Source organism: Giraffa tippelskirchi, chromosome 9 (assembly GCF_054371585.1).
Source record: "Giraffa tippelskirchi isolate mGirTip1 chromosome 9, T2T-mGirTip1v1.2.pri, whole genome shotgun sequence".
In the NCBI taxonomy this organism is placed as follows: Eukaryota; Metazoa; Chordata; class Mammalia; order Artiodactyla; family Giraffidae; genus Giraffa; species Giraffa tippelskirchi.
In genome coordinates, this window is record NC_137283.1 from 166,453,078 (window position 1) to 166,473,963 (window position 20,886).

The 20,886-nt window shown below is 41.2% G+C and overlaps 2 protein-coding genes across 6 annotated transcripts in view; one reads left to right on the forward strand and one right to left on the reverse strand.

Annotated features, from left to right (window-relative positions):
• PSMB1 (proteasome 20S subunit beta 1) overlaps positions 1-491 on the reverse strand; it is a 35,585-nt gene extending 35,094 nt beyond the window's left edge. For all 3 annotated transcript variants that reach the window (XM_081529805.1, XM_081529804.1, XM_081529806.1), the window contains exon 1: positions 354-491. In XM_081529805.1, the coding sequence (XP_081385931.1) occupies positions 354-466 (113 nt within the window). In that variant the 5' untranslated portion in view covers positions 467-491. The remainder of the gene's footprint in view (positions 1-353) is intronic.
• An 85-nt stretch (positions 492-576) lies between these two features.
• TBP (TATA-box binding protein) lies at positions 577-18,072 on the forward strand. Of its 3 annotated transcripts, none has more exons than XM_081529807.1 (8): positions 577-872; positions 8,422-8,637; positions 10,154-10,530; positions 12,812-12,899; positions 14,286-14,377; positions 15,294-15,461; positions 16,613-16,707; positions 17,405-18,072. In XM_081529807.1, the coding sequence occupies exons 2-8, from the start codon at positions 8,584-8,586 to the stop codon at positions 17,482-17,484; spliced, it is 954 nt and encodes a 317-aa protein (XP_081385933.1). In that variant the 5' UTR covers positions 577-872; positions 8,422-8,583; the 3' UTR covers positions 17,485-18,072. The 3 variants fall into 3 exon arrangements, with proteins under 3 accessions (XP_081385933.1, XP_081385935.1, XP_081385934.1); XM_081529809.1 differs by lacking the exon at positions 577-872 and adding an exon at positions 5,225-5,335 and having other exon boundaries at positions 6,913-8,637; XM_081529808.1 differs by lacking the exon at positions 577-872 and adding an exon at positions 5,225-5,335.
• The last annotated feature ends 2,814 nt before the right edge of the window (positions 18,073-20,886 follow it).

Below are 20,886 nucleotides of genomic sequence, written 5' to 3' on the forward strand. Positions count from 1 at the left end.
CTAATCACATGGCCAATCAACCCTAACTCGTGAATCTCAGATGCTCAACCTGCCCCGTGCCTGCCGGCTCGAGAAACACGTTCAGACAGAAAGAAAACGTTAGGTCCGTTTTTAAAGCTCTTCCACAGCGGAAGTCAGGTGTCAATTTCTATCTGCTGTCTACGTAAAGCTGGCCGTCCACATCGAGATCCAGTAACCGGCCTATAAGGTGAAGCCCTGAAGAACAAGACCTAGCCGAGCAACCTCGAAGAGGGAGGCCTGCGACTCGAAGGGCAGCGACGGGCAGCCATGCACACAGGCTGAAGCAGGGATATGGAGGGAGAAAGAGAAAGCGGCGGCTCTCCGGGCTTTACCCTCCGTTGAAAGCGTAGGGCGAAAAGCGCAGCTGTAAAGGGCCCGCGGCGCTGTGAGGTTCCATGGCCAGGTCTCGGCCCGCGCCCGAGTACGCGGCAACGGAGGACAACATTCTGTGGCTCCGCTCCTGCTGTCTCACGGCAAGATGGCTGTCTCGACCGGAAATTGTGCTGCTTCCGGTTTCCGCGGCGCTGCCTCCGGCCGCTCTATCTCGCGCCAGTCGTTGCTCCTGGAGGCCAGAGCCGTCGCCTTCCAGTCGGTAACCAGCGCCCGTTCTTCGAAGAGACCTGGCAGTGAGGTAAAGGCTTTCTTTTCCAGGCAGACATTCGAAGTCGCTCCTGATGGATAGAAATTTTAAAGTCTGAGCTTACAAAGAAATTGGAAAAACTATGGAGCAACGGAAACTCGAAGACTCTGTTGGAGTGTAAATTACTACAGCCGTATTTCGAAAAGGGACTGGCATTACTTGACATAGTTGAAAATACACACACATCATGACCCAGCAGTTTCACGCCGAGGTATGTACCCTGGCCAGAAAGACGTGTAAGAATGTTCATAAAGCATGTTCTTAATAGCCCCAAACTGGAAATGAGCTAAATGCCCATAAACTGCAGAATGGATAAAGCAACTGAGGGATGTGCCAGAGCAAGAAAATTAACTGACTTTGGCTAGAGGGAAGGCACATCAAAATGGATGAGTCTGAAGACGTTGAGCCAAAGAATACATACTGTGTACCTTAGGAGCACACAGTGAGTGGGAAGGTCCTGCTTGGCTAGGGATGGGTTGAAGGTTGTAGTGCTAGCAATACTGGGTTTCTTTATTCATTTAATGCGTGCCTGCTCAGTCGATCAGGCGCGTCTGACTCTTTGCGACCACATGGACTATAGCCCACCAGGCTCCTCTATCCATGGGATATTTACAGGCAAGAATACTGGAGTAGGTTGACATTTCCTCCTCCAAGGGATCTTCCTCACCCAGGAATCGAAAACCTATCTCCTGTATCGCTTGTATTGGCAGGCAGATTCTTTACCACTGAGCCACCAGGGGAACCCTTTGTTGCTGTTGTTCAGTCGCTAAGTCGTGTCCAACTCTTTGCAACCCCATAAACTGCAGCACACTAGGCTTCCCTGTCCTTCACTATCTCCCAGAATTTGCTCAAACCCATGTCCATTGTGTCGATCACATCCAACCATCTCATCTTCTGTCACCCGTCCCCCCTTCTCCTCCTGCCCTCATTCTTTCCCAGCATCAGGGTCTTTTCTAATGAATCAGCTCTTTGCATCAAGTGGCCAAAGTATTGCAGTCTTTCCAAATAATATTTAGGGTTGATTTCCTTTAGGATTGACTGGTTGGATTTCCTTGCAGTCCAAGGGACTCTCAGGAGTCTTCTCCAACACCACAGTTCAAAAGCATCAATTCTTTGGCACTCAGCCTTCTTTATGGTCCAACTCTCACATCTGTACATGACTGCTGGAAAAATCACAGCTTTGCCTATACAGACTTTACCAGCAAAGTGATGTCTCTGCTTTTTAATACACTGTCTCGGTTGGTCATAGCTTTCCTTCCAAGGAGCAAACGTCTTTGAATTTCATGGCTGCAGTCACTGCAGTGATTTGGAGCCCAAGAAGATCAAATCTGTCACTGTCTCCACTTTTTCCCTATCTATTTGCTATGAAGTGATGGGACCAGATGCCATGATCTTCATTTTCTGAATGTTGAGTTTTAAGCCAGCTTTTTCACTCTCCTCTTTCATCCTCATCAAGAGGCTCTTTAGTTCCTCTTTGCTTTCTGCCATTAGAGTGGTATCATCTGCATATATGAGGTTGTTGATATTTCTCCAGGAAATCTTGATTCCAACTTGAGGTTCATCCAGCCCCACATTTTGCATGATGTACTCTGCATATGTTAAATAAGCAGGGTGACAGTGTACGGCCTTGATGTGCTCCTTTCCCAATTTTGAACCCGTCCATTGTTCCATGTCTGGTTCTGTTGCTTCTTGACCTGCATACAAGTTTCTCAGGAGATAGGTAAGCTGGTCTGGTATTCCCATCACTCTAAGAATTTTCCATAGTTTGTTGTGATCCACACAGTCAAAGGCTTTAGTGAAGTCAATGAAGCAGATTTTTTTTGGAATTCCCTTGCTTTCTCTATGATCCAGGGGATGTTGGCAATTTGATCTCTGGTACCTCTGCCTTTTCTAAATCCAGCTTGTACATCTGGACATTCTTGGTTCATGTACTGCCCTTACTTGATTTAATACCATCTATTAATCTGTACACATGTTTACATATTTCTTTATATGAATATCATACTTTGCAATATAAAAGTGTTATTAAAAAAAGCAAGCAAGCTGTTGACTAATATAGAATGGACTGCCTGATATATACATGCAATTCTGGAAGCAGAGAAAGATTTTTGAAAAGTACTTATTTAATTAAAACTTTTCCTATACTTTACTGTAAACAAGGGTAAAAGAAAGGGTTTTCTTTGATGGTTATGGATAGAGAAGTATTGTATTTATTCAGTACTGTCTTGGATACAAAAATTCTGTAAAACCTTTCCTATCCTTAAGGAGCACACAACCTCATTGATCATGTGAAGTACAAAGGAAGCAAACTCACAAGCATTACAACCTGCGATTATGCCTAAATGAACCATAAGATATTAGAGATACCAAGGGAACATTTCATGCAAAGATGGGCATAATAAAGGACAGAAATGGTATGGACCTAACAGAAACAGAAGATATTAAGAAAAGGTGGCAAGAATACACAGAAGAACTTTACAAAAAAGATCTTTATGAGCCAGATAACCACAATAGTGTGATCACTCACCTAGAGCCAAAGAATGCGCACGTGGAATGCGAAGTCAAGTGGGTCTTAGGAAGCATCACTATGGACAAAGCTAGTGGTGGTTGAATTCCAGCTGAGCTATTTCAAGTCCTAAAAGATGCTGCTGTGAAAGTGCTGCACTCAATATGCCAGCAAATTTGGAAAACTCAGCAGTGGCAAAGGTCAGTTTTCATTCCAATCCAAAAGAAAGGTAGTGCCAAAGAGTGTTCAAACTACTGCACAATTACACTCATCTCACATGCTAGCAAAGTAATGCTCAAAATTCTCCAAGCCAGGCTTCAATAGTACTTGAACTGAGAACTTCCGGATGTTCAAGCTGGATTTAGACAGAGATCAAATTCCCAACATCCATTGGATCATCAAAAAAGCAAGAAAGTTCCAGAAAAACATCTATTTCTACTTTATTGACTACTCCAAAGCCTTTGACTGTGTGGATTACAACAAACTGTGGAAAATTCTTAAAGAGATAGGAACAGCAGACCAACTTACCTGCCTCCTGAGAAATCTATATGCAGATCAAGAAGCAACAGCTAGAACCAGACATGGAACAACAAATTGGTTCCAAATAGGGGAAGGAGTATGTCAGGGCTGTATGTTGTCACCCTGCTTATTTAACTTATGTGCAGAGTACATCATGTGAAATGCCGGGCTGGATGAAGCACAAGCTGGAATCAAGATTGCTGGGAGAAATATCAATAGCCTCAGATACGCAAATAACACCACCCTTATGGCAGAAAGTGCAGAGGAACTGAAGAGCCACTTGATGAAAGTGAAAGAGGAGAGTGAAAAAGCTGGCTTAAAACTCAACATTCAAAAAACTTCAGATCATGGCAACTGGTCCTATCACTTCATCGCAAATAGATGGGGAAACAATGGCAACAGTGACAGACTTTATTTTCTTGGGCTCCAAAATCACTGCAGATGGTGACTGCAGCCATGAGATTAAAAGACGTTTGCTCCTTGGAAGAAAAGCTATGACCAACCTAGACAGTGTATTAAAAAGCAGAGACATTACTTTGCCAACAAAGGTCCGTCTAGTCAAAGCTATGGTTTTTCCAGTAGTCATGTATGAATGTGAGAGTTGGACTATAAAGAAAGCTGAGCGCCGAAGAATTGATGCTTTTGAAACTGTGGTGTTGGAGAAGACTCTTGAGAGTCCCCTGGACTGCAAGGAGATCAAACCAGTCAATCCTAAAGGAAATCAGTCCTGAATATTCATTGGAAGGACTGATGCTGAAGCTCCAATACTCTGGCCACCTGATGCGAAGAACTGACTCACTGGAAAAGACCCTGATGCTGGGAAAGATTGAAGGCAGGAGGAGTACCGGACGACAGAAGATGAGATGGTTGGATGGCGTCACCGACTCGATGGACATGAGTTTGAGCAAGCTCTGGGAGTTGGTGATGGACAGGAAAGCCTGGCATGCTGCAATCCATGGAGTCACAAAGAGTCTGACACGACTGAGCGACTGAACGGAAACATAGGAGAGGTTCTCTGGGGTCCAACTTTACCTATAGTCTCTGTGACAAATGTGATAAGATTTCATAAGATGGCAGCAGGCTATCTGTTTTTTTTTTTTTTTTTTTTAATCATTCCACATGTTTGAGAATAGCTAAACACCCATTACCGCGCGCCAGGCACTGTTCATGAATTTCCTTGATTCTTCTCACATTGTTCTTAGAGGACAAGCGCTATTACCATTCCATCCTATACATGAAGAAACTGAGGTGGAGCGGTCTGGTAACTTGCTCAGTGTCACACCGCTAGGTGGTGTAAACAGTCAATATTTAAAAATCAATATCTTGTCGACATCCAGCAGCAACCAATCAACATATTCTGGCAGGGTGGCCTCTCCCGGAAGCCAGAAGTGCTCCGCCCCGTCTCTTGTTTCTCTAAAGTCGAGTATCCAAGGAAGTCAGAGCAAGTCACACGGCGCCCAACACTTACCACGGCCAGCGCCCCTCGTGGGCAGCTTGCTAAAGCCGAGGGTGAAACTGGCGGAAGTGACGTTATCAACGCGCGCCCGGAGTCCTGTGGGATCGGGAAGGGTCGCCGTGGCGGGCGTCTGGGCCGCAGGGTGCAGAACTTCGTTTTCTCTGACCGGTAGTCGTCTGTGCAGTGACTCCAGGTAACCACCCTGTTAACTTCTCTCTGAGAATTACTGCAGAGCGGTCACTGCAACGACTTCCTGGGGGTGGTGGAGCGGAGAGGCGCGGAATGGATCCGGAGACCGCGGGGGCCGTTCCTCTGGCTCGTGCTGCCGCCCCTTCGGCCTCTCCGGGCCGTGGCTCTCGCCCGGCGCCCTCTGCTGTGGCTCCTTGTACGAGCGCGGGCGCCGGGTGCTGGTGAGGCCTGAGGCGGCACAGTCCCGCTCATCCAGGACCCTGCCATCCCTTAATTCTCTTTATTGAAAGGCATATTCACCCTGGCCTGTGCCCACCTGTTTTGCTACCAACAGGGGTAGTTTTATAATAAAGTTGCGCTTGAAACTTTTTAACGTTTTGTCAGAGGCCGGACACTTCAGGCACGTTAGAGCATGATACACAAATACAAAGGTGTCCCTGTCTAGGCCCTGGACAGTGTGGTTTTCGCATGTAATACTTTAGGTAGGCGTCTCTGAAAAGATTATTCTTGATTGAGGTACGCAGACACGAGGAGACTATGCAGAATTTATTGATTCTTTTCACTTATCAGTGATTGTCTCCCCAAGATATCAAATTTGATGCTTCAGTTACCAAAAGATGAGGAGATGCTGCAAACAGCTGTCTTTTCTGAGGATAGGTTGCTGCTGCTGCTAAGTCGCGTCAGTCGTGTCCGACTCTGTGCGACCTCATAGACGGCAGCCCACCAGGCTCCTCCGTCCCAGGGATTCTCCAGGCAAGAACACTGGAGTGGGTTGCCATATCCTCCTCCAGTGCATGAAAGTGAAAGTGAAGTCCCTCAGTCGTGTCCGACTCTTCTCGGCCCCATGGGCTGCAGTCTACCAGGCTCCTCCGTCCATGGGGTTTCCCAGGCAAGAGCACTGGAGTGGGTGCCGCTGCCTCCTCCGGAGGATGAGTTAGTGCAGCAGTAACTGCGGCTTTAAGGGAAGATGGTCAGTGCCGTCACTTCGAATTACAGATGAGCTGTGAACGACGGTGACATGTGGCCTCAACTACTTCTTCCTCAGATTTTTTCTCTAGACTTAGTTTGCAGAAAGGGGTCAGGAGCTTCTGGATCAATCTGTTCGTATTAATGAGTGGTTTCAATCCTGCCCTCATTATCTCTTGCCTCAACCGTAGCAGTGAGTCTTAAACTGAACTTCCAGCCTCCAGTTTTATCTCTTAGAGTTCATTCATACTCTTGCCACAGTAGATCTACTCACGGGGCACTTCAAAACCTTGTCACTGCTTGTATTGCTTATGTAACATAACGTGACCCCACTTACATTTGCTGTCTCATCCCCTGCAGAACATTCCATGCAGTCATGCTTAGTTTGTTGCTTGCATGCTGTTTCAATTTTTGTCTCTTTGTGCTTGATGGTTCTTCTGCCTGAAAGGCTGAATGTAAATTCCTGCTCACCTTGCTAGACCCAAGTTCGATGGTCCTTGCTTTATAAGCATACTCTTCTGAACACTTGGCAGTTAACATTGCCTTCTTTTCTCGAGCATGTATGCATTCATTTGGGCCTCCCGGGTGGCTCAGTAGTAAGGAATCCACTTGCAGTTGCAGGAGACACCAGTTGGATCCCTGGGTTGGGAAGATCCTCTAGAGAAGGAAATGGCAACCCACTCCAGTATTCCTGCCTGGAAGATCCTGTGGACAGAGAAGCTTGGTGGACTATGTAGTCCATGTGGTTGCAAAAGAGTCGGACGTGACCTAGCTACTAAAGGAAAGCATGTATTCATTCATCATCAACATATTATATGTCAGACACTGTACCAAGTATAGAGATTACGAAAACATATCTTCCTGGTTTCTTCACTCAAGGGGCTTAGCATAGTGCGTATCTGCTATTCTAGCACTTAAGCTTTGCAGTGATTATTTGCATATCCTATACAAATTGAACTGTTTGATGCCAGGGACTATATATATATATATCTCTTAATTTTTATATTTGCAGCACTCTGTTGTAATAGGATGACAGTGTCCGAAAGAGCATAATTTTCTTATATGTCTGTTTTCGGAAGCAGCTTTCTTTGTGTTTGGTCTGCTTCCCACTGATAGGTATGTAGGATATATAGTCTTCGGAGTCCTTTGTCCTTTCAGAGTCACTGCCGGATTCTGAGTGCTTTTTTATACAAGTACGTGCTTGAGGTACATGCGGGTCTTTGACATATAATTTGCAACTTTAAGATCTATGTGTTCTGTGTGAGAATATCTTACTAGATTGATAACATTTAAACTGAAATCTAATAGTAATAGCTGGCATTTACCCTGCGCTTACTGTGTGATAACTGGATGCTGTTCTTAAGGTATTAATCAGTCCTGTTTGAATCAGTCAGTTCTCACAGCGACCTTCAGCACAGTAGGAGTCCATACGAACTAAACTGAATAAAAGGTCTTTCATTAGTCACTCAGTTCTTTAACCTGAAAGGAATTTCAAATGTGTAGCCAGTAAGAGATGATTTAAGGAAAGCCAGGTACAGGCATATTGGTATTGTTTGCTCTGAAGAGGTAAAGGTATTACATATATAAGAACATCATGTCTTATTTTTATGTATGTACAGCTTCTATCACAGTATGTTATTTATTTAAGGTAGTTTCTCAATAAATGATCACGCTAAAGTGTATTGGATACAATTCAAAATTTATTAAACTTAATGCCCAAGACATTATAGAGGATAGAAAACTGAATGAAATATTTAAAAACTTAAATTCAGCCTAATAGTTACCATGTATACAGTGCATAATAAATATTTCTACTCGGATATGACAGTTTCCTTAGGAATTCATTTTCCTTGGATATTTTTCCCCAAAAGTTTTGAATGCTGGTTATGTACCTTAGCATTTAACATTATAAGACTATAAATTGAACACCTAAAGAACAGTTTTTGTCCTGTTGACTGTTTTGCATGCAGTCATGAAAAACATGGACAGAATAAGGTTTCAGCTTTGTAAGGTAAAAGGAAATGGATTCCAGAATAGCTTGATTGGGTTTTTAAATGTGTTTAAAACCATGAAACTAATTTATAAAGCTGTATAGCTTACCTGTATTCTTACATTAAACTTCAGATCTTTGCAAAGCAGCACCACTGTTTCTTGGTGTGCACGAAGATAACCCCCAGAGCTGAGGAAGGCACCAGGAAGAGTGTGCTGGGGATGCTCTAGGAGAAGACTGAATGCTGAGGCAATTTCCAATCCAAAGGTTTTTGATTTGCCAAGAAAGTGAACATCATGGATCAGAACAACAGCCTCCCACCTTATGCCCAGGGCCTGGCCTCCCCTCAGGTAATGCAACTGGAGGGAGGGTGCCTATGGGACAGAATCTGCACTGTTAGAGATACTGTAAAAGGGAAGGAAGGGAATTAAGCCATCTGCATCTGTGGAAAATGCACTTAACATTTTTTTAAGTCTTCTTTATTTCGTTGAGAATTTCCTTTAGATTTTGAATAGGCATGATAGCGTTTAATTTGGGAAGTTTGGAAGCTAAAATATATATTTGTCTATAAGACTTAATCTTTTGATAAACACTTATGAAAGTGGTCCGAGTGATTATATAGAGTTTGATTTTGGAAGTAACCTAATTATTTTCTAGCTTTATCTTTTCCTTTTCATGTTTAAGGTTCCAAATAACATATCTGCTTTTAAAATTTTTTAATAACTTCTGTTAAATAAAAATACCCATTTTTAGGTGTGTGTTCTGATAAGTGTATGCACCTGTGAAAGTTCTGGAACATTTCAGCCTAAAAATCCCTCTGTGCCCCTTTACAGTTACTCCCCTAGCCCCAGGCAACAGCTGATCCACTTTCCAGACTTAGAGATAGTTTTGTCTATGCTAGAATATCGTGCAGGTGGCATCATACCAGTCAGTATGTGCTTTTTGTGTGTCTGTCATCTTAGCCCAGCATAATGTTTGCATATATCAGCAAACTCCTTTTTATTGCCAAATGGCCCTCTTGTGTGGGTGTACCACAGTTTGTTTTCCAGTTGCTGACATTAGGGCTGTTTCTAGGTTGAAGCAGTTATGAATAAAGGTGCTGTATGTGTACATTCTTCATGTCTGCTATATTTTTATTTCTCTTGGGTAGATACCCAGGAGTGGGATTGCTGGGTCATTGTGTAAGTGTGTGTTTAACTTTATAAGAAAGTGCCCTGCATGTTCTCAAGTCCCACCAGCAGCGTGTGAGAGTTCTCGTTGCTCCACACCCTCACCAGCACTTCTGTTTTCACTTGAGTCTAAAAGTAAAAGTGTTTTCCTGTTGACTTAACGATCTTGAGCATTTTGTCAACTGCTTATTAACTGTTCATGTATCTTCATTTGTAAAATGTCCTTCACATCTTTTGCCCATTCTTTATTGGTCTGTTTGTTCATCTTTTATTGCATTTTGATTGTTCTTTATTCTGGAACAATATAGGTTCTTTCTCAGATGTATGTATGGTAGATGTTTTCTCCTAACCTGTAGCTTAATTTTTAATTTTCTTAATGGTATCTTTCAAAGAATAGAAATTCTCAATTTTTTCAAAGTCTTAGAGCATTATTAGCCTCTAGAGCCTGAAGGGTTAAACATCTTCCTAAATTCTCACGTGTTGTTCGTTGAATTTCACACCTAGGTCTCCTTCCACATCCTAAGCTCTTACCTACCATGCTGCTATGCTGTGGTGAAGAAGAACGTGATGTGTGTGAGATGACGGCTTAATAGCCCCATTTGATCTTGGATGGTGCCTGTCTTTGCACATCTCACCTGCAGTTCTGCAGACACTCGACACCAACCAATCTAACCCATTGTTCTCTAACTGTCCACAGGGTGCCATGACTCCTGGAATCCCTATCTTTAGTCCAATGATGCCTTACGGCACAGGACTGACTCCACAGCCTATTCAGAACACCAACAGTCTGTCTATTTTGGAAGAGCAGCAAAGGCAGCAGCAGCAGCAGCAACAGCAACAGCAGCAGCAGCAGCAGCAGCAGCAGGCGGCAGTGGCAGCCGTCCAGCAGTCGACGTCCCAGCAGGCAACCCAGGGGCCCTCGGGCCAGACACCACAGCTCTTCCACTCACAGACTCTTACGACTGCACCCTTGCCAGGCACCACTCCCCTGTATCCCTCCCCCATGACCCCCATGACGCCCATCACCCCTGCCACGCCAGCCTCAGAGAGCTCCGGGATTGTGCCGCAGCTGCAGTGAGTTCTCCTTGCGCGTCTTGTCCCTGCCCTGGAGGGAGCCTCCCTCCGCAACTGTGCTGCTGTTTTTGTTCTCAGATGGATTGACTTATTTGTGTGGTGTTAATGGTGATCACGCATCAAAACTTGCTTTATCTCACTTGGGAAAGGGAAAGAAAGCTGTCTTAGTGAGTCAGTGCCCCCAGTAAAGGTCTCTCATAACATTCTCAGAAATTTGGTAGCTGTGCTTATATGCTTGGGCCAGTGAAGTCCAGTTTGGATTGCATTATTGTTGTCGACATGTCGCTGTAGCTGATTAATCAGATCAAGCCTTATGTAGTCTCCCTCCCTTGTGGTGTTTTAAGTCTTTGGAAAGATTAATTGCCAAGTCACAGAAGCATCATAGTTCATAGTGGTCCTTATTTTTCTTCATTGGTTATTATAAGGGCTGCATAAAAATCTTTGAAGAGTTGTGTCCTTCCCACAAGCTGAGGATGACTGTTCTTGCCCTAAATGGATTTTTCTACCTATATGAAGTGGGCCCTGTATGTAACAGAAAAGGGGGTAGGGGAACAGGTAGGGAAAATTTCTCCTCCCTGAAAAACAGATATCCTCATATCTGTCAATAAGAAGTATGTAGCTTTTGCCTTTAGGAAGCTTATAACCACATGAAGGGTTGTTTGTAATAAATACATCACCCAGTTTTCATGCAAGTCATTCCTAATCATTTTTAGAACTAAGTAATATTTAATCATGGATCATGACTGTTACACAGAGACCTAAATCTTGCCCTGGGTGTTTGTTTGATCTGAAACAATTTAAAAAAAAAATAATTTTAATTTTAATCTTAATGATTTTAGAAAGATAAGCACTTATTAGTTCACCTTTGTAAACACCATATGCTATTGTCTTGCACAGTTACCTGGCTCCTATGCCCATTTAAGTTTGTACCTTTGGTTTAAATTGTAATTTTTACCCAGTTCAGATGGGGTGTTTATTTCTTGCCAGCACCTTAATATTTCTGGTATTACACAAAGAATCCCAAAAAATTCACAGAATTGTGGAAATTAAATAATATACTTTTAAATAGCCAATGAATCAGAGATCACAGGGGCAGTTAGAAAATAGTTAAAACAAATGAAAATGAAAATACTATATAGGGCTTCCCAGGTGGCGCTAGTAGTATAAAGAATTGCCTGCCAATGCAAGAGGCGCAAGAGATGTGGTTGGATCCCTGGGTCAGGAAGATCCTCTGGAGTAAGAAATGCAACCCACTCCAGTATTATTGCTTGGAAAATTCCATGGGCAGAGAAGTCTGATGGAGCACAAAACATATTTGGGATGCAACAAATATGGTATTACGGGTGAAAGTTATAGCTATAAATGATCACATTAAAAAATAAGAAATATTTCAAAGCAATAACATTAGAAAAAGAGCAAACTAAACCCAAAGCTGTAAGAAGGAAGGAAATAATAAAGATTAGAGCAGAGATAGATGAAATAGAGAAAAAGAAAACAGTAGAAAATCAATGAAAGAAAAGACTGGTTCTTCGAAAAAAATCAACATTTAGTTAGACTAACAAAAAGTGAAGACTCAGAGTACTAAAATCAGAGAAGACAGTAGGGATGTTGCTACCGATTCTATGAAGTAAATAGATTATAATAAAGTTGTATGAACTTGTGTATATAAAATTGATTAGAAGAAAATAGATGTTTAAGAATATTAAAAAATGAAAAGGGAGTTTTTGTCTCCCGCCTGCCATGCTGTGAGGCACAGGCGCCTCAGCACAGAGTTATGGAGGTGCTGCTCCAGAATACCAGTCGCCCCCTGACATCAGGGGGAGCAGAGGGCAGGGTGAGGGGCCCCCAAGGAGAGGAGAAGAGAAAGAAAGTGAAACTTTCATTGGACCTGCATAATAAATATTGATGTCTGGTTTCCTTGATCTACTGAGAGTTAATCGGAGGAAAAAGCAGGTTTCCTTGCTTTGTCAGAGATAATTGAATTTTTGTTTGTCCAAGATACTTATTTTGAAAGAAGTGAGAAAGTCATACCTCACTTAGGAGCCATATATATACAGAGCAGTTTCTTCATCTGAAGATGGCAATATTAATAGTTATTACTTCATAGTGTATTGTAAGTACTGAGTGAGGTTATCTATGTATTATGTTGGCATGGTGTTTGGTACTTGTTTAAACAATTGTCAGCAATTAAAAAATGTTTAATTTAAAAAAATTAGGGAAGATTGTGTTTTTTAGATAATTAACAGTAAATAATCATGTTTTCTTTTCAAATTTATTACAGAAATATTGTATCCACAGTGAATCTTGGTTGTAAACTTGACCTAAAGACCATTGCACTTCGTGCCCGAAATGCTGAATATAATCCCAAGGTCAGAACAATTGTAATGTATCAAACCATAGTGATAACAGAATTTTCTTCCAAGGTCTCTAGATTAAAAAGAATATGTTGTGTTTAAGTTTGTTGACACCAACAAAACAAGAATTTAAAGCAAAATATGTAGCATTTTTATTGAATAACTGCCAAGTAAGAGACTGTCAGAATATAGCAATCCACAAGATAAAATTTAATATACTTATTGTAAGGGGATCATGTGAAGTTACTGAACCAAATATGTAGTGTCATCCCATTTATGTTTTGAAAACTATATAGAATAGAATGCCAGGCTACTTGGAATTTACTTCAAAATAATCCAATTGGAGAATTGGGAAAGGGGCATGTGAATGAGACAAGATTAGCCAAAAACCAGTAATTGTTAAAGTTGTATAATAAGAACAAGGAAGTCTAATATATTTTTCTACCTTTGTATAACTGCCAAAAATTTTTTTATATAATAAACAGATTAAGGAGAAAATACCTACAAATTTTCAGATTTTAAGATAGCAGTCTAATGCATATGGCAAATCCATATGAGTGAAGCATTATAAGAATTAACCTTTTGTCTATCGTAATTTTATTAAGTTGAATACATAATTTTACATATTTTTTTCTAATGAAATGATAGTAGTTATCCAACCAGTAAAACTGGTTAAAGGGATTCAGGAAATGTAAAAAACTATAGAAGGAATTTAGGAAATGCAAAATAATAAGACATTTCCTGGGACTTGTATAAACTAGAATATAATGCTAGCATTTTTTACATGGTGGTAAAGTTAGAAGGAAGACAGATGGTAGTTTTTAAAATAAAATTGTTAAAGCTAACTTGTCAGAGTCATCTTCATTAGAAATATGTGGATTTTTTTGTGTGTAATTAGGTAGCAGATACTACATTTTTAGAGAGGCCATTGCATTTATATAAATGCCAATATATCAGTGAAGTTTCTAAAAGTCTACGGGAATAGGGAGGTCACTACCCTGTGTGTTGATATGCTTGTAACCTGATTTATTCCTTCTGGAGGTGGAAAGGTTTGTAAGTTGATTTGCCTAAAAAATCATTAATAAAACAGAAAATTTACAGTTAAAATTTTGCAAATATTATTTATCTTCAGTTGTTGGGATGTGCAGGACAGAATACAAAAATCTCGGTCCAGCTGCCTCTGTCGTCACAGTTTACATGTTTGTTTCCTATGCAAAAGCATGTGTGCCATGTGGCGATGGAAGGGAGTCCTGTGAGGAAACACATGACAGGTGTCTTGATAACTGTCTCAGTACCAGGTCCTTCTGATTATTTTCAGATGTTCTTGGTTGTTTTTAGTTCTCCTGATGGAAGTCGGCAGTCTGGCCGGACCTCATTAACTGTTGTCTCTGGCTGTTTTAGCGTTTTGCTGCTGTAATCATGAGAATAAGAGAGCCCCGGACCACCGCCCTGATCTTCAGTTCCGGGAAGATGGTGTGCACAGGAGCCAAGAGGTGGGTTTAAAGGAGTTCATTGTCCTGGTCTGCATGTTACGAAGAGAGGGCTGTGTCATGGTATCTAGATGTTAGGCTAATACTTTAATACAATGTTATCGTTGCTTTCTTTTTTTTTTTTTAATTAATTAATTTATTTGGCTGTGCCAGGTCTTCATGCTTTAGGATCTTCAATCTATGTTGTGGCGTGTGGGGATCTTTAGTTGCCACATGCAAACTCTTAGTTGCAGCATGTGGGATCTAGTTCCCTGACCAGGGATTGAACCCAGGCCCGCTGCACTGGCGGCACAGAGTCTTAGCCACTGGACCACAAGGGAAGTCCCTCATTGCTTTCTTACTAAAGTAGTTGATTCTCATCACCTTAGACAGTGGTAACTTCATTTTCTTAAAAATAGGCATTAGTTTAGGATGTGTGTTCCGACCTTATTTCCGTACAGTTCAGCACGTGTGCATGCCAGATTTTTGTCATTTGTGACCCTGCACTTGAGAGCCTTTTGTCAACAGTGATGTTACTGCTTTCATTCTGCTTTTGTTACATAAGCCCTGCACTGCTAAGTCATATTTTATCCAACAAATAAGTTCTAGGAATGGATAAAGAAAGACATGATATAAAAGAGGAATTAGTGTATGCATTCTTTGAGTATAAATCTTATCAGTATTTTCCTATCAAAATGACGCTGTTGGTTTTCATCTCAGTAGAAATTTGTGGGTTTATATACAGCAATATTAATGATAATGGTGATGCTGATGTTATACTTCATATCCATGAAATCTGGGGCTATCAATAATTTGCTGAATTGAAAGGTATTCATTTTGGTAGGCCTACAGTTTTCTGCCAAGGATGTGGGAAAGTTACTCATCTAAATAATTGTGTTAGCTGTCTTTGAATATGAATAGCTCACTTTTTCTTTCCTAGTGAAGAACAGTCTAGACTAGCAGCAAGAAAATATGCCAGAGTTGTACAGAAATTGGGTTTTCCAGCTAAGTTCTTGGACTTCAAAATTCAGAACATGGTGGGGAGCTGTGATGTGAAGTTCCCTATAAGGTTAGAAGGCCTTGTGCTTACCCACCAGCAGTTCAGTAGGTAAGTCTGAAATACATGGTGGTTGCTTTTGGCAACAATTTTAATTTATAATCTATTTAAACATTGTTCATGATAAAACTTAAAGCAAAATAATTAGTATGTAAGAACAAATAATATACTGATAGGTATATTTATCGTTGAAGTGTCTTCCTGTTCCTTTGGTAATACCTACTATTCTCACCAGCCTCCTACTTCTCTGTCTTCTAACTCAGTGACACCCAAAACTCCCTTTTACTGGTGTGAAATTGATTCCCTTCTGTATGTTTCATTATTTTATTGCTCAATAAATACATTTTAAATGAATACCACAACCTCTTGTATCAATTTTTCCCCCAGTTGTTTGAGTCTTTTGTTCTGTTTCTTAAAGAAGACTTCAAAAGCAGGTGGTCCCTGACCACCTCTCCAGCCTCTCTGCTCACAGCGGCCCCATAGCTTATCATGCCTCTCTTGCACCCAGGGCCCTTGCACATCCCACTTTTATCCCTGGCACACTCTTCTGTCACTTTTTACCTAAGAAACTCCCACTGGCATTTCATGTATCCATCCCAGCATCTCCCTTCCTCAGAAAAGCCTGCCTTGAATTTTCCAGTAAGTTAAGCACAGTCATACATCCTGTTTTCAATCTAGCAAAATGAGGTTAGTAGGATTAGAATAAAACTATACCAATAGTGCCTTTAGTCAGATAACACGGGGCGAGGTTCAGTCTCCAACCAGTATCTTTTCTGTCACTTTGGTTAAATTGCCTGAGCAAACGTAGCAGCTAGAAGATATTTCACTTTAAGGAAATGAGATGTGAATGATTAAAAAATAAACTGTGTGACTGGCAGATCTTATAGATGGATAATTACTGGGCTCTTTTAAGTTGATATAAACTTGTCCAGAATGAAACTTGATAAAGATCAGAGACTACAGAACATATTTATAAAACTCTTGCTCTTATGTCGGGAAATCCAGATTCATTAGAAACAGAATTAGCTGGTCTTCAAGTGCTAGTGACAGGTCAGCCTCACTGGCCGAACACTGCTTGCAGAATCGGGCTTCACCCCCTCGTTGGTTTGTGGCTAACCCAGTGCTTTCCCTTGTTCAGGTCCTCAGTTTTTCTAAAGGCATGAGCAGCTGTTAATTTAAACTTTTTGCTGTTTTCCTTCTAGTTATGAGCCAGAGTTATTTCCTGGTTTAATATACAGAATGATCAAACCGAGAATTGTTCTCCTTATTTTTGTTTCTGGAAAAGTTGTATTAACAGGTAAGTTGTAACAGAAAGTAGTGGTTAAAGTTTTGAAAGTGTTGAGAATGGCATTTTCACAGTACTTAGAAGTAATATCACAGTGTTGGGACAGTTAACTAGTGACTTGCAGAGAAGCTTTGCCCCGTTTCTCTCTTCCCCAGCACTGATGGGAAACATATCCACCAGAGGCAGTGAGCTGAGGAAAGTCAGATCACAGCCTTGCTGATCCTTCAATTGAAGCATCACCTTGGTGGGGAGGGGTGAAGATGAGCATTACATTGCATAACAGATGGTGTTTTAAGTTGGGTACCATTGTCTAAAACTTTGGTTTTCCTCAGCATCATCATTTTGCCTCAACAAAGGAAGATTCAAAAGAGCTTGGTTGAAAGCGGCAATTGAGAGAATAAGACTCTGTCACTCTCAACTGCTGCCCTGCTGGGCTCTGACCTGGTACAGAGACCAACAGCTGTCACATGGGCAGACTGTAGGCATGGAAGGTGGAGTCATCTGTGTTGTTGCTTTGGTAATTTTTTTTTTTTTGAGCCAAATTAAGAAAATACGACTTTAAAAACAAAAATAGGGTTGTGATGAGGGATTCCATTGTTAATGTTTTAATGCTTGCATCTATCTTACTGGATATGGAGAGAATTGTGCTTTTGTGGTTTTGTTAAGAAATGCCATTTCAGACTCTTTTCTATTCCACTTGTGTTCATAGGTGCTAAAGTCAGAGCAGAAATTTATGAAGCCTTTGAGAACATCTACCCTATCCTGAAGGGTTTCAGGAAGACAACGTAATGGCTGCTGCGCACTCCTGCCTCCCCCACCCGCTTGTCTATTTCTTTAAACCAGTTGGTTCTGGTACACTCGGTGGTGGTGTGGACGGCTCCATGCGGTAGAGGATGGGCGTCTGGTTGTAGGGTGCAGCACCGGGTGAAGCTCTCCCCCACGTGTACCCCCATGGGGTGCCGGAAGGGGTGTTGTTTCTGCACAGAGAACACCGAGCGTCACTGTAAGTGGCTCAAACTGTGCTGCTATATGGGCAGTGCTGCCTGTTATTTATATTTAGATTTTAAACACTTACTGTTGTTGACAAGTTGGTTTAAGGGATAAACTAAGTGTTAAAGCCACCTCAGCAATTGATTGGACTTTATTTTATTTCTTCCCCATAAACCACAGTTTTTATATTTCTACCAGAAAAGTAAAACTCTTTTTTAAAAGTGTTGTTTTCTAATTTGTAACTCCTGAGGGTTATTTTTGTGCCAGACACATTCCGCCTTTTCAGTATTGCAGGACAGAATAGAAATGTATTAATGAAAACAAATGGCTGTACATATTTTTCTTCCTTCAGAGTACTCTGTACAATAAATGCTGTTTATAAAAGTATTAGATTGATGTTGTAAATGAAACTTTGTAAGATTCATGTGATCATACTGTTAAAAAAATTGTATTTTAGATACAATGCCTGAAACCATTTCAGTGTGTTTGCTTGCTTGCTTCAGTCATTGTTGCAGTGAAAATGGCAGAACTGTGAAAATTTACAGTTGCTCACAAAACGTGTTTATTACATCCTGTGTATTGAGCACCATCTATTTCCCACATACCTTAATTCTCACAAAGCCTGTAAACAGGTTTTGTTGCTCTTACACACGGCAGGCAAGCTAGGTCCCACCTGAGGATCCGCCCCAGGTTACAGAGCAGGTAAGTGGCAAACATGGGTTCTAAGCCAAAGGCCTTCATGGTTAGAACTGGGGTAGTCCAACAGACTAACAGATGGCTGTCTGTTGTGCTCATGAAGATCAGGTTAACACGTATAAGTTTTGGGGTTTCATCATGTAGATGTTGTCACACATGTAGATGTGTGATTTTCTTTTTAATTGTAAAAATTATTTTTCAGACAGCTCAGAGGTATAGAATCAGAAAGGTAAGTCTCTTCCTTCTGGTTTCCCTGGTTAACTACGGACTGGTGTCTCCTCAGCTCTCTTCTGTTCAGATTCTTTCCCTTGGGGGTGCTTTTCTCCATATTTGGAGAATACAGTAAAGCATCTGTTTGATTTTATAGCCTCCTTTTTGTAGTCAGTATATCATACACACATTTGCATGACAGACATGCTTCCATGACGTGGACCTCGGTGCTGTCACATCATCTCTTACACACCTTTACGTGTTTAACCGTCTCCTGGATTACAATCATTTACGTTATCTGCGGCGTTTCACTATTATAAACAGTGCAGCAGGGAGCATCCTTTTATGTGTACTTGTAGTGAGTACAGGTATTTCTGTAACAACATGCATAGAAGTCACTGTATTAAACAGCAGTTATACATCCTAGGTTTTAATAGATGCATACCAGATTATAGTCCAGAAATCATGAGTGATGTCAGTAATGTATGAACTCATCCGAAAGACATCATTCCAATAGTATCTCCTTCTCTCCAAGAAAGAATTTGTCTTCTCACATGTAGGTCTTCTCTTAGGTTCTTCAGTAAAGTTTCATAATTTTTTTCATTTAGGGCTTTTACATTTCATAAAAGTTAATTCCTAAGTATTTTATAGTTTGTCATTAACGGTATTTTTCAGAATACTTTAAAATTAGTGTTGATGTATTTATCTATTTCCAGTCACTTGGGTGAATTCTTAAACTTACAGTTGTAAAATGCAGCACACACAGGAAACCCAGCACACATTTTGCATAACTTATTATTCAGAGGCAGCCACCCCAGCAGCCACCACCCAGAACCTCGTGAGCCATCCCAGAAGCTCCTTCTTATGGTCCAGTCCAGACACCCCCCCCCATAACCATTATCCTTTTCCAGTAATTACCAAACACCAATATTGATTAGTCTTCCATTTTAATAAATTGGTATGTTTTTATGTCTGTTTTATTCCTGAAGTTCCCCGCCATCTCACTTAAGGAAATTTACAGGCTTGTTTGGCCACTAGTTTCTTACAGTCTGTCTTGCTGTTTGCAAACCCCAGACGGTGCAGTCAGCGTGCCCCCGTTGTGTATTTCCTGCGGGTGGGTAGGTGCATCTGAAGGCTTCATCCCTTTGTAGAGACTGTAAGTAGTGGTTTTAGGAATTGAATGTCTGATTGTCTCCTTCTCATTGATCCATTAATTCATTAGGTTGCAAAAGATGAAATTTTAATCACTTTTTCATTACTTGTTGGAAAACTTTTTTTATACAGTGATATGCTTCACATAGGGTAAGTGGTTACTTCTTTCCCTTTAAAACTTGTCAAGATAAAAATGCCTCAGTTCGTATTAATACATCCAATCCAGACTACAGGGCTTTTAGTCAGCTCTGTATTTTTTTTTTAATTTATTATAATTGGAGGATAATTACAATATTATGATGGTTTTTGCCATACATCAGTATGAATCAGCCACAGGTATACATGTGTCCTCCCATCAGCTCTGTATTAATGTATTTTATGCTGAGAACCCTTCATTTTTAAAGACACATGGGATGATGAGTTAGAATAACAGAGTACCACCACCAATATGATTATCAAAAGCACTGAAATGTTTTTTTCTTCACTATAATCTCTGGATTGTTGAGGATGAGACTGGCACTCACTCAGTATCTGAAATAAGGGTAGGTGGATGCACTGCTGTCTACAGTGGGGTAAGCTGCCTGGTGAGGCGGTGTCCAGGCCAAGCCAAGGTTTGGGGGGAACGGTGGAGCGCGTGGTCTGGCAGTTTGATAGCCTCTGCAGGAGTAGTTGCTGGGTCATGCGTCACCATGTGACCACCATGTCACCATGTGTCTTCACTTGTCTAGAGACAACTGAGTTTTTTAATCCAAGTTTTAAAATTTTTTAGTTATTTCAACTAGTTGCTTTTTTTGGACATAGCTGCCAAGTCAGTGCTGTGATTTGGATGTCTGTGTCCAAGTGGAAATGATCTTACGATCTGTGAATTCACTGTCATCTCCAGACTGGCAGGAATATACACCTAAAGGATAGCTTGGCTGATTACCACACGCCTGCAAGAATGTCTATGTAGACATCCAGGGATGTCTCCAGATAGGCCCTAGTGAATTCACTGAAAAAGTCCTTAGCAGTCAGGGTGCTATCCTACTTTGGCAAACTTACATCTGAGTTACAGTTTGGACTAGGAAGGTCCCACTAGATAGTTCTACAGTGAGCTTCCTGCCAGGTGTGTGACTCTTGCCATATTGTCTTTCAGTAGCCACA